The 12,164-nt window shown below is 46.1% G+C and overlaps 2 protein-coding genes across 4 annotated transcripts in view; both read right to left on the bottom strand.

Moving 5' to 3' along the window:
- PACS1 (phosphofurin acidic cluster sorting protein 1) overlaps positions 1–4,261 on the bottom strand; it is a 45,532-nt gene extending 41,271 nt beyond the window's left edge. For both annotated transcript variants that reach the window (XM_088137310.1, XM_088137311.1), the window contains exon 1: positions 3,742–4,261. In XM_088137310.1, the coding sequence (XP_087993436.1) occupies positions 3,742–4,109 (368 nt within the window). In that variant the 5' untranslated portion in view covers positions 4,110–4,261. The remainder of the gene's footprint in view (positions 1–3,741) is intronic.
- Positions 4,262–5,569: 1,308 nt separating this feature from the next.
- On the bottom strand, positions 5,570–12,143 carry UQCRQ (ubiquinol-cytochrome c reductase complex III subunit VII). Of its 2 annotated transcripts, none has more exons than XM_088137309.1 (3): positions 12,006–12,143; positions 8,978–9,142; positions 5,570–5,856 (listed from the first exon to the last, which is right to left on the bottom strand). In XM_088137309.1, the coding sequence occupies exons 2-3, from the start codon at positions 9,126–9,128 to the stop codon at positions 5,762–5,764; spliced, it is 246 nt and encodes an 81-aa protein (XP_087993435.1). In that variant the 5' UTR covers positions 9,129–9,142; positions 12,006–12,143; the 3' UTR covers positions 5,570–5,761. The 2 variants fall into 2 exon arrangements, with proteins under 2 accessions (XP_087993435.1, XP_007426182.1); XM_007426120.4 differs by having other exon boundaries at positions 11,903–12,040.
- Positions 12,144–12,164: the final 21 nt, after the last annotated feature.

Raw genomic sequence — 12,164 nt, 5'->3', positions numbered from 1 at the left:
AAAAACGTCCAGAGGGAATCTCCAATATGTGAGGACTGTGTGTGGGTCAAAAGGGATGTTTCTGGGGATAATTAGGATGATCAGAAAGAAATGCCAGATGATCCAGAAATCACATATTGCATTCTACTGCAACCGAATAAAATGCAAAACAGTAGGAGCGAAACAAGTTGCTTGCATAATGTGCTAATAAAATCAGTCAAACATATCAGACACTCTAGTGCCCAATCAGAACAACTTTCTACTACTGCACTGGGCTAGCCAGCGAGTCCAAGAAAATCAGTTTATCTTCCGAGAGTAAGGTGGGGTTTTAAACTTATAAAAGAGGTGCATTTACTGGAATTCAAACGTCATCCAGTTCTGAGGTCTTTAGCACTGTAATGGTCACAAAAACATTGTAAGAAACCAGCCCTGTATACAACACAGCTATTCTTCTTACAAGATCCTTGCCTGAAAATAAGTCCAAACAGGTTATTTGCTGACCCTGATGCATTGAACCTGCCTTTCCACCTGCTGAAGTTACTGTCTTTCAAGAAAATTGATCAGAAAATACACATGACTATAATAAATACATTTTTATACCTAGCAGAAAGAAACAAAGAGAAAAAAATGCTGGTTTCCATTTATCGAGAACACCTACAAATACATGCTAATACTGAGCAATATTCCCTAAAAGCAAAGACATAAAATTTAACCAGCAATCCCATATATATGTACTCGGGAGTATGGTCCGTGACGTGACTTCCAGACAAAGTTATTCAAATTGCAATAGCAGCCATCTGTTTCAAAAATATTTGTGGCATTTTGTTTGTCTTGAAGCATTTTACTTGCTTTACATAAAAGCAATTATCGGCAGATTGCCTACCGTCCCACTTGCTGTATTGTATACTGAACTGCGCAATTATTTCTTCTTGGGGAAAAAGCAAAACCCCCTTTGCCGTTTTGGCAAATTAACAAAATGCCAAGCCCCAGCCTTATAAAAATAACATGGCTAAGTATTCTGGAATGAGAAGACATTCTGTTCAGTAACTTCCTCTGCGGCAGGAACTAAACTCCTGCTTTAGTAAATTGTGCCACACACTTTCTGGTGCAAGAGCCATGTGAACTAGGTGGAGCTGTTACAATCAGCTGTTACACAGATTATCAACTGCAGGGGCTGCAGAAAGGTATTGAGTCCCAACTGCAACATTCAACTGTTTGGAGGGAGGAAAAACCCCTTCCAACAACTGCTGCTTTAGACCCCACCCCTCCAAAAAAAAGCATTTTTAATTCCCAAAGTAAACATGGCATTGAAATGGCTGTAATAACTCCTTCTGCTCTTAAACCGATATTCTCTCTGCAGCAGAATATCGGTTTATTTTGTCCCCCCCCCTTCCATTTATAAAGACCATCTCATAATAAGGATAATTTTTGACTGCAGAAATCATGTGCACATTCTTCACAAAGGATACGTCTGCTCTGCATATCTACATCCAATTCAAATCATCGGTTTATGTTTGCATGAAAAAAAGTCATGACAGCAATGCCCAAGGTCATCTAGGGAACATTCATGATGCTACTAAATGGCTTGTCAATGTTTTTTAATTAAGGTACTGTATTGGAAAGCTTGGAAGAAATGTAAAGGTTAAAAAAAAAACTGCAAATACATTATTTTTTCCAACGTGCAAGGAGGAAACATTAGAGTCCTAATGTCAAAGCTTTTGTTTTTATTTTCTGAGGGAGGAGGCCTTGCACTGAAATGGATTTCAGCTAAAGTCTGGCTCAGATTATTTCTCACGGCTTTCAAAAAGCTATTTGAAATATGTACTGTAGTTAAAAGCCCTCCCCCAGAGGGTGGAGGAAAAACAAGAAACGAGGTCTTGAATTCAAACTGAATGGACATTAAAAAAAAAAAAATCAACAGCAAAATTAGCATTTCACTATTGAAACTGATCATCAATGAAGCGTTATCTAATAAACAGTCACAAACCTGTTGTGAGTAAAGGAAATGCCACCCGTGAGATGCGAGCGACAAGCTTTCTCAGAAACCAAAAATGCTGATAACACAACACTAGGGATATTAGAAAGCCACTGGAGGCATGCTTGTTAGCAGGAAAATATTGGCCAAGGAGGCAGGACCCGGGGGGGGGGGGCGGCCTGGCTTACGGGTCTGCCATCAGAACAGCTATGAGTCATTTTCAACTCCCTCCATCAACAAATGTAAAAGAATCAAAGGACGCTGTTACTCTAGCTTTCATGTAAAGGAGAGATAAACATCCTTCTTGCAATGGGACAGAAAAGGAAAGGCCACTTCTGCATTTATTAGAATGTTCACCCCGGGGTGGGGGGCTGGATCTCTGAAGGCAGGCATGTGTCTATAAAATAAGAGTTTTAATGAAACTATGCTCTCAGAACCCCCTTTTACTTAGAAATTGGTTGGCTTCATATAATCTCACCCCAACACACCTGAACAAGCTCTTCCTTAAGAAAAGCGGGCCTCATTGGCCCTACCAAAGCTTCAAAACCCAGTTTGTCTGTTACAGTAACAAACCCATGAAAAAGGGCATTTTTATCTGACGGCGTGCTACAGCTCGCCAAAGCGCCTGCCTTTTAAGAAAGCATGGCCATCGGAAAAGGCACTCCCGTACCACACTTTGGGTTTCTTGTGCAAAAGGCCAAGCACACTTACTTGGAACAAGCAAATCCGCTTGAGCTGAACAAGTAGCTCCAGCTGCCTAAGTTGGTCAGAAGTAGCTTTAGGCAAGTCAGAACATCTCGGTAACATTTCAGCACAAAGGCCCTTCAGTTTAAGGAACTGCTTGTCAGTGGGACCATGCAATGCCCCATAGTAATTTCACCGGATCATCAGAGGGAGACCACTGTAAATGCACGCCTAGTCCGAACACCCTGCAACTCGCGTTGTGTCTTGCAAAGGAAGGAGGGGTTTTTTGCCTGCCTTAATAGACACAACGTTCTTGTCAAGGAACCCCAGCTGCCCCTCCAATAAGCATGGGGAGACCGCATGCTGGATTTAAGACTATTTCCCACCAAGGGAAAATGGTCTCCAAACCCCCCTCCATCCCCCTGGGGTTGAGTTAACAAGCAAGCACCCCGCCGAGGTTGTCCGAACACGTCCAGTCCACCACATCTGTAGAAGAACCACACCCCTCGCAAGCCAGAAGAGCAGCTCCAGCCCACGCAGAGGCTTCCCAAATGGAGGGGGCCCTTCTTCGCCCCAGCCGAGAAGATGCGTGCCACATTTCTGTTGCTTTCCCCCCGTTTTCTGTGGGTTTCTGAAGGGATCCGACCTTAGGCGGGATCCCCAGACAGCAACACTCCCAGGTCCCACCTGCCCACCATCAATAGGGCAACCCCCTCTTTCAAATATCCCTAGCCCCCCCATTCTTTCCCCCATCTATGGGAAGGCTGCTTCAAAGTGAGGGGGGACTAATTCTTTTCAAGACAACCCCCCCTCGACCCCCTTTACTTAAAGGCAGGGATGGGGATCTCCAAGGCAAGAGAGTTTGGGGGAGGCCAAAACTAGAGATATGGGGGGTCTTTATAAAAAAGAAAGAGACAAAGGTTAAGGGGTGGTGCCTTTTTGGGGGGCCCTGGAGCCAAGCGGGCCCCAGCGGGAAGAGGGAGGGTGGGGTCGCCTCCCTCGCTCGCTGACCCCCACCCCGACCCCACCCGGCGCCCTGCAGCGGCTGGGGAGGATGGGAAGTGGGCTCCAGCCCGCCACCGCGACCGCGCCGAGCTGCTCACCTCGGCACGCAGCTGGGCGAGCTCCGGTCCACCTCCCAGGTGGCGTAGAGGTTCATCTGGACCGGGCGACCCCCGGCCGCCGACCCCGGCGGGGCCGCGGGCGGGGGCGCCGCGCCGCCGCCGCCGCCGCCCGCCGGGGCCGAGGCCCCCACGCCGGGGGCGGGCATGGCGGGCTGCGGGGGCGACGGCGGCGGCGGCGGCAGAGACGGCGGGGCCAGCAGCTGCTGCTGAGGCGTCCCCCCCGCCGCCGGGGGCCCCGCGGCGGGCTGCGGAGCCGACGCCGGGGCGCAGGGCGCCGGCTGGAGCAGGGAAGGGCCGGCCGCGGAGCCCCGGGGGCCGCCCACGCCGGACGCCGCTCGCTCCGCCATGGCGCGACGACGCGCGTCCGCTGTTTCCCCTCAGCCGCGCGGCGGCCGTACTGACGGACAGACGGACGGACCGCAGACCCCGCTGGCGCTGCGTCGCCTCGCGCCGCGCGGGCAGGCACGCGGCGCTCCCCCCTCCTCTCCCCGGCGCGCTCGCGAGCTGGGGGGCGGGGCGGCCGCGGCGCGAGGGGAGGAGGCGGAGCTTCTCGTCCCACCGCCCGCGGGTTGATTGGCCCCGCGGGACGCCCGTCTCTGTCTCTCCCTTCTCTCTCTCTCTCTCCCCGCCCACGCGGGCGCGTCCTCTCGCCCTCCCCGCCCCCCGAGCAGAGCCGCCCTTCGCTGGGGCTGCTCTCCTTTGCGTCCGGCTTTCATGCAGAAAGGCGGCGCTTGCCCCCCCCCCTCCCGCCCCAGTTCTTGTTTTTAGGCATCATCCGTTCCAAAAAGTGGGGAAAAGAGAGGATTTTTTTTTTTTTGCGCGCACACACACACACACACACAGCACCAGACCCAGAGGCTGCTTCCTATGGAAACACAGCTCGTCGTTCTCCCCAAGTTGATTTTCTACAGAAAAGCAGGAAGGAGGCGTGATGATTTTAGGTTTAGTTTTCTTTTCCAACGGGCAAGCTGGCCCCTTTCTCCTGGGGGAGAGGGGGAGCCCTGGTCTCATTTTCAAAAAATCCTATTTTGGGATGGGGGCAAAACGATCATCTTTTAAATCGTTTTTCAAGCAAGGGATGGGCAGGGGGTTAAAAGGCAAGCTTCAGCAAAATAATTTAAATATTGGGGCTGCGAGGAAGTCCCCCCCAGGTAAGGTTCACCTTTGGACCCCTCCTTTTGCTCTCAGAAGAGGTTAAAAATACCCATGGGGTCTCCTTGGTTTGGGGAAACTTAAGGGCAAACTGGAACCCCCTTCAAGGGTTGGCCAAAAAGGACAAATTCTTGTCTTGCTTTTGGACACCTAACTCCCATCATCCCCCTCTGGCACGGCCACCCTGCAATTCAATTTAATTTTTATTACAGTATTCTTTTCGTTTCCCTTTGATTTTGATTTTTTCTGTTGTTTAACTAATTAATTTAATTTTTTAAAAAAAGAATATAGTCCAGGGGTGGTCTTCTTATAGAAGAAGAGCCACGGACAATTATAAATTATATACAGATAAAATTATAAAATTTCTTCCCTATTTAAGAGCATGTAGGCATATAGATAAGAAAATTCTGTTTGCTTTTGGCTAAGATTAAGTACTTTATGTGGTCATCTTTATCTTTCTAAACTTGGGATTTTTTAGAACATCACATAAGTGAATGTAATGATTTTTTTTTTTTTAATTTCATGAAGCCCAGAATTTTTTTAGCCAGGGGGAGTCCCTCTAGGCATCCCCCAGCCAAAATTTAGCTCTGGTGTATGACAGTGAATGTCAGCAGCACAATTTCCCACTGAGTTAAAAGAAAAAATGCAGCCTCCCTCACAAATAAACTTATATTTATTTTCTTTATGGGGAGAAAAGTTGTGCGTCCCTTGACAAAGCTTAAAGAATTACACCCACGGATGGAACATACAGACGTTTATTGAATCCATCTGTTCTTGCAAATACGCATCATATCTTCAGAACCAAAAGGAATAAAAGCTGGCAGAAGTTTTCTTCCCGCAAATCTGCTTACTTATCATTTTCATAGTCAGCCGGGTTCTTCCTTTTCAATTTTCTGTTGTACTCATTTCCCCAGGAATAAACAAGGTATCCCACTAAAAGCGCTTAAAAACACAGAACGAAATGAAAGTTGATGATTGCATTTCAGCATTAAAAGTAATCAAACCCAGTTTGCCCAGCTCCATCATTTCCTGCTATCTAAAGACCTTCCATCCAACAGCTTGATGCCCGTTCTCTGACCTTTCCAAACAGCCCGGCTACAAATGCATTTTTAAACCAAAACCTTTGCCCCATTTTTATTTATTTATCGTATTTATACAGCTGCCCATCTCACAGAAAGGTGACTCTAAGTGGCGCGCAACAAAAACAATCCTAAAATCAAAATATTAAAACAAGTACAGTTCAAAGACATCAACAATACTGTTAATAACAAGAGAGTGGAAGAAAACTGATGTTAAAAACAATGCAGCCGTCTCATTAAATCCCCATTTCCTTGAGATCCCCAAGCCTGCTGACACAGCCATGTTTTAAGGGACTTCCGGAAGGATGCGGCCAGTCTCATCTCTTAAAATTAAAATTATATGCTAAAAAGGCCTAATCACAATAATTAACTGTACAGTCTCCTCCTGTTTCATATTATCCCAGCAAATGTGACCCCCCCCCCAACCCATTCCTTTTAAACAGGGTGGGGAGCCTACAGTCCCTCAGCTATGACTGATCTACAACAGGAAAACAAGCATGGTGTTCTGGTTAAATTGTCAGACTAGGACCCTCTTAATCACCCCATCCCACCTCACAGGTCTGCTGTTGCTACAGAGAAACTTTGTGGAAGGAGTGATATAGGAATCTATATATATAACAAACAGACATGAAGAGCAAAGCCAGGATAGGTGTATTATGGCTGCATTGGACCAGCTCTGGAGAAACCCAACTCAAGTCTTCCCTTAGCTACACAAGCATCTGGATGACTCTCTCAGGTCAGCCTACCTCACAGGGTTGTTGTGGGGGGGAAAGGAGGAGGGAACCCTGTGTCTGCCACCTTGAACTCTTGTACAAAAAGGGTGGGATGTAAATCTAATAAATAAAATAACTCCCATCCACGCTAGCTGGGGCTGGTGTACATTGGAAGCTAAACTTCCAGCGAGTTATAAATTCTCTACCCTTGTTTGAGAACATTTATGCATAGAAGGTTAATCATGATAGAACTGGGGGCACAGTAACCATGTTTTCCACTTTCAGAAGGAATGCTTAATTCTAAATCTCTCCCGTGCTATTTATTTATTCGATGTTTAAAACCGCCCACCTCTGGATGGCTTACAATATTTCAAATTAGGCACTGGAGCCAAGTCACTCCTTTCTCCGGTTCACCTCTCTGCTCTGATTGTTACTAAAGAATATTTCAGTTCTGTAGAAAAATCTTCATTCCGGCACCTGAATGATTGCTATTTTATTTCATGATGCAGTTTAACGTTAATGCCATGTTCAGTTTTATAAGGTCATTAGAAGAGTAGAATCTAAGAACATACCCTTATACTGGAGACCTACCAAGGAGAGTTATAAAAACCCCAAGATAAATGTAATGTTTCCCATTGCTTCCAAGTTTTCCCTTCCCTTGTGTCTAAATGGTAATGTCCAAAGTTGAATTTCACCCTCACTTAGGCACAGCTTATGCTAATCGAAATCATATCAAACCTGAAGCTCTTAATGCATATTATAATATATGGATTACACTAATCGCCTCAAAAGCTGTTTGAATATATTTAAACTGCTATATGCAAACACTATCAGCCAGAATTATCAGGAGGGCAGATGACTAATCCTTAACCAGACTTTATCGCTGCAATAAAGACATTGAGGATGGAGGCAGAGAAGACGCCAAAATAGCCAAGCCACTGTTTTCGCTTGCTCGCCTAGCCAGGCTAATTAATATTTTAATGACATGTTTTTTAATTTAATTGCTTCATTGTCTATCTCCTTGCTGTTTGTTTTCGTCAAGCTGCCAGGGAATAAAGTGTTGGAAAAACAGCACCGACGCCTTTAACGAGAACGAAAGGACAGGAAGATTCTGATTTCATTCCGCTCTCTTGCCCCACCTAGCGCTCCGATCAGAAACTTTCACAGATAAATGAATCCCATCTGGAAAGAAAGTCGGGGGATATAAATGCACGCCTGAGCAGAAAGGCTTTCTCCCTCTCTCACAATGTGGGGAGATTCAGGCCAGAGAAAAAGGAAGGATTCAACAGAACAGAGAGATGGTTTATTGGGGCATCCTTGGTGCTCTCTGAGCTCTGTGGTTTGCTTGCAGACGCTTCACGACCCGACTAGGTAACGTCATCAGTGCAGGTGAGTGTGGGGCTTGCTCCGTTCATATTCAGCAGCTTGCCCTGCCAGTGTTGGTGGGGGTGTGGAAAACCACTTTGGTTGGTGGGGGTGTAGAAAACCACACTATAAATAGGGAACAAACCCCACACTCCCTAGCACTGATGGCGTTACCTGGTTGGGTCATGAAACGTCTGCAAGCAAACCACCAAGCTCAGAGAGCACCAAGGACGCTGCGGTTCGACCCTGAGCTATAGATTTTCTCTTCTGTTGGAGATGGTTTAACGCACTGCTCTTCAACTGGATGACCCCAGTTTAGATGGTTTTTAACGGAGATAAGATGGAAGAAGGCCTCTCAAGGTGAACGTGAGAGCCCATGCAGCGCCTGTTGGCAATGCCTTCCTGACACCCAATCCCAAGAAAAGATCCATTTAGTTTTGAAACGGGCTGTGAGAATAACCAGGAGGAATAGGAGGGAGAGCCGCAGCGGTCAGATAAGTGAAATCTGAGTCCAAAGCAGGAATGGAATATGAAAAAGCATCTCAGACTTGACTCTCCCTAGTTCTGTTCAGGATAAAGGCAGGGAAGAGGGGAGGCACATTCAGAGTTGCAAGATTCTGCCATTGTGACCGTATAATAAAAGTTGTTTCAGTGGTCATGACTTTGGTGTTCAAGTCTGGTTTACCTTGAAGGGTTGACAGATTGAAGGTGTTCTCGCTGCGTAGACATCCTATCCTGGACACTGGAGGAGGCGCTGGCTCTCCCCACTGTGGTAAGTACCTCTCACTCCAGTTTTGAGTAATAGCGTGCTAATTTCTAAGGGGGCCAGTCCTCCAGAGTAAAAGCAGTCCAAAAGCAAAACTTTAGAGGAACCTAGAACGAAACCTCCCTGCCCTCCCCACTTACGAGGTGCCACCCGGAAGATGGATGATGTAAATCGCCTCCAGGTGTTTAAGATTTTACGAGAGTAGCTCGGGTAGAGTTTTTGTTCAAACGGAGATAGGTAGTAGCTGACGATATGCCTCGTTTTCATCAAGTTTCCAAAATGTTTCCCCATCGTGGCAGATTGCTCTGGAAAAAAGAGAAGAATATGAAACGGTCAGGTTGGTACGTCTTTGGGAAGGGAAGCACATTTTTGCACAGAGAGCCAGTTTGGTGCGGTTAAAGGCATTGGTTATAAACTGGGAGGCTGTGAGTTCTAGTCCTGCCTCGGGCATGAAGCCAGGTGGGTGACCTTGGGCCAGTCCCTCTCTCTCAGCCCTAGGAAGAAGAAGGCAAGGGCAAACCATTTCTGAAAACGTTGCCAAGCAAAGTTCATGGACTTGTCCAGGCAGTCGCCAGGAATCAAAATGGACTTGAAGGCACGCACACGTGGAAAATTTAAGGGTGCACAAAGCCTTGAATGATGGGATTTAGTGGCCTGCACGTGTAATTTAGGGGAAGACAACCTAAATATCAACGTCTTATTACGCATTACATCAGCTCTCCTTCATTCATGTATCATACATATATCCTTCATTCATGTATCATACATCAGCTCTCCTTCATTCATATATCATACATATAAATGCATTTCACACAACCATCTACTCATACAACTATCATAGTTTAACCATTACTTTCTCTCCCCCCTCCATAAAAGCATGGCTTTAGACTGAGTTAGAATGTTTAAAAGTGCTTTTTAAGACTTCTTTAAAAAACGGAGAATACAAAGAAAAAATAGAAAGAAAAAAATAGAAAAGAAGAATACAGTAAAGAAAAAGAAAATATATAAAGAAATAACTTCCCCCTTCATCGCAAGTACAAACCATTATAGTAACTTATCGCCTTCTCTTAAAATACAACAAAGGATCTCTGCTTCCCATATCCCATCTCTTATCTATAAACAAATCCTTAAAGCTTTGTAGTTCAGTCCTGATTAGCAGAAGTTCATTAAGGGTAACCAGAGATAACAACATATCTATTTTAATCTTGATCAAATAAACCCATTTTATATTCCTTCCTTTGACTTTTAATAATCTTAATCTTTAGTCCCTTTAAATAATGTCCTAGAACTTATTCTTCACAAGCCTCTTTTGTAAATCCAATATAGGAAAATTTCCAGGTCACTCTCTTGGTTTGTTATTTGTATATCCTTTTTAATTATTAAGACATCAGCCAATTTCTTTTATATGTCCAGTGTAGCATCTTTTTCTATATCATTCTTGTAGCCTGTCATTTTTACATCCTCTTTCAGATCAGTCTCAGTCTTGTCTGCTAGAACTTGTTCCTCTTCCATAACATCATTTAAACACAGTCTATCTATAGAGGCACACACTCTTAAAAGTAACTTCTGGGTCCACTGTTCAAAAATATCCTTCAATATGTCCAACATTAAAGTATTTTGCTCCATTCTGTATTAGTAAGTCCAATTTAAGTGTTCTTTAACTGTAATTTTTAATTTCTTCTCATTTCCTCTAGTGTCCAACCTTCAAAGTGTCATCCTATGATGTTTTTTTTAAAGAGAATTCAAATCAAAATCATTTTCCCATGGGAAGGATTCTGATGATTCATTCCAAAAGCTTATTTCAAATCCATCTGGACCCTCAGTCCGTTTGCAACTTTCCAAAACCACAGTTCTAATCACCCTTTTGCTGTTTATTCCAAAATAAATTATTTTTAAGCCCTTAAACTTGTATTTAAAACTTCTTTCGCTAAGGATTGAAGGCAACTCGTTCAGTGCTGTAAAATGTGTCGATCCAAAGGGTCCCAATAGCTGACAAACAGTTAACAAGCGATTTCCGAAAGGGATTAGAAAAGGAAGTATGTGAACCCAGGGTCCTTTTGAAGGCGCCAACTGCGGTTTGAGCAAAAAGATGATTATTCCCTGTCTCCCAGAGCTATAAACCTGCTGGAGACTGTTGTCTTGTGGTCTCCTCACGAGGAGAAACTGTATGGAGCACTTCTAGGCGATCTCAAGTCCTCTCCTTGTCCAGAGAAGAAATACGAAGAGCCGGTCTACTTGCCGAGAGCCGATCTACTTGCCGGCTCTTCATTCCACTGCGGTTGTTGGCTCCACTTCACTTCGCTATTTCTTCCCCAGAAGTCAACCCTGTGTCTTTTCTAAGATATAAGAGGACCAGTTTGGTGTAGTGGAAAAGGTGCTGGCCTGGAAACTCGGAGGCTGTGAGTTAGGCCTTCCTTAGGCATGAAAACCAGCTGGGTGACTTTGGGCCGGTTCCTCTCTCTCAGTCCAGCCCACCTCACAGGGTTGTTGTTGTAGGGAAAGGAGGAGGAGGAGGAGTATTAGGTATGCCCACTGCCTTGAGCTATATATAAAAAAGGCGGAATAGGACTCTAATCACCCTCATCATCATCACCCCCTCCGTGAATTAATAAATAAATAGACTGGATGACAAACCTATTCAAGGTCTGAACGTCAACACGCGCAAATAAAGCCTTACTCAGGTTTTCATTCCTTTTGGGTGACCTTTGAAGAACAGAGCCTTTTTTGGAAAGACCGCCCCCCAACCCTGCAAGGGATCCAATGCAAAATTTCAAGCAATTCCTTGCACCCAAACAAGCCTAAATAGATTTTGGAAAGGGGAAAGCAGGGCTGCTTCCTCCACCCCAAAGGCCTTTCGCGGCTCCAGCCTAACCCAGACGTTGCCAAGAAAAGGGATCTGCTCCCTGGGCAAAGGCCGCTTCCTGATGGGCACCCACGATCCGTGCCCTTCTCATAGTAAAGTTATGGGAAGGTGTGGCGGGGAGGGTGCGGCCCGGGCCCCGAGGAGAGCCGGGTTCTTCGGCCACGGAAGCTGCCCGGTGGACTTGGGGCTCGCACCGGCCTACCTCGCAGGGCTGTCGCGGCAGGCCAAAAACGGAAGGGGCTCCCCCAAAGGAGCCAGGCCGCCACGCGAAAGCCTGCTCAGAATTAAGATTTAGCGGGGGCAACCTTAGCTCCCGACCGGCGGAGACGCGAGACTCGTTCCGACGATCTCCAGAGATCCGGCGTAGAAGTCACCCCTTTCTCCTCCAGCGTTACCACGCCTTCCGCTTCCGGGTTATGGCGTCACTTCCCCTGAGGGGGCACCCGCGGGGAAGCGAGCGCTTC

This window comes from Python bivittatus, unplaced genomic scaffold, assembly GCF_059951505.1.
Source record: "Python bivittatus isolate LINGU-HERP-01145 unplaced genomic scaffold, Pbiv_v1 ctg000180_np1212, whole genome shotgun sequence".
In the NCBI taxonomy this organism is placed as follows: domain Eukaryota; kingdom Metazoa; phylum Chordata; class Lepidosauria; order Squamata; family Pythonidae; genus Python; species Python bivittatus.
The sequence above is the reverse complement of the archived record's forward strand: the minus strand, read 5'-3'. Positions and strand labels throughout refer to the sequence as shown.

Bases quoted from the DNA above. Each gene is read 5' to 3' on its own strand.
- UQCRQ (XM_088137309.1), bottom strand. From the start codon at position 9,128: ATGGGGAAACATTTTGGAAACTTGATGAAAACGAGGCATATCGTCAGC. The intron at 5,857-8,977 runs GTAAGTGGGGAG...TGTGTTTTTAAG, and splicing joins CATCTTCCGGGTGGCACCTC to CGCTTTTAGTGGGATACCTT.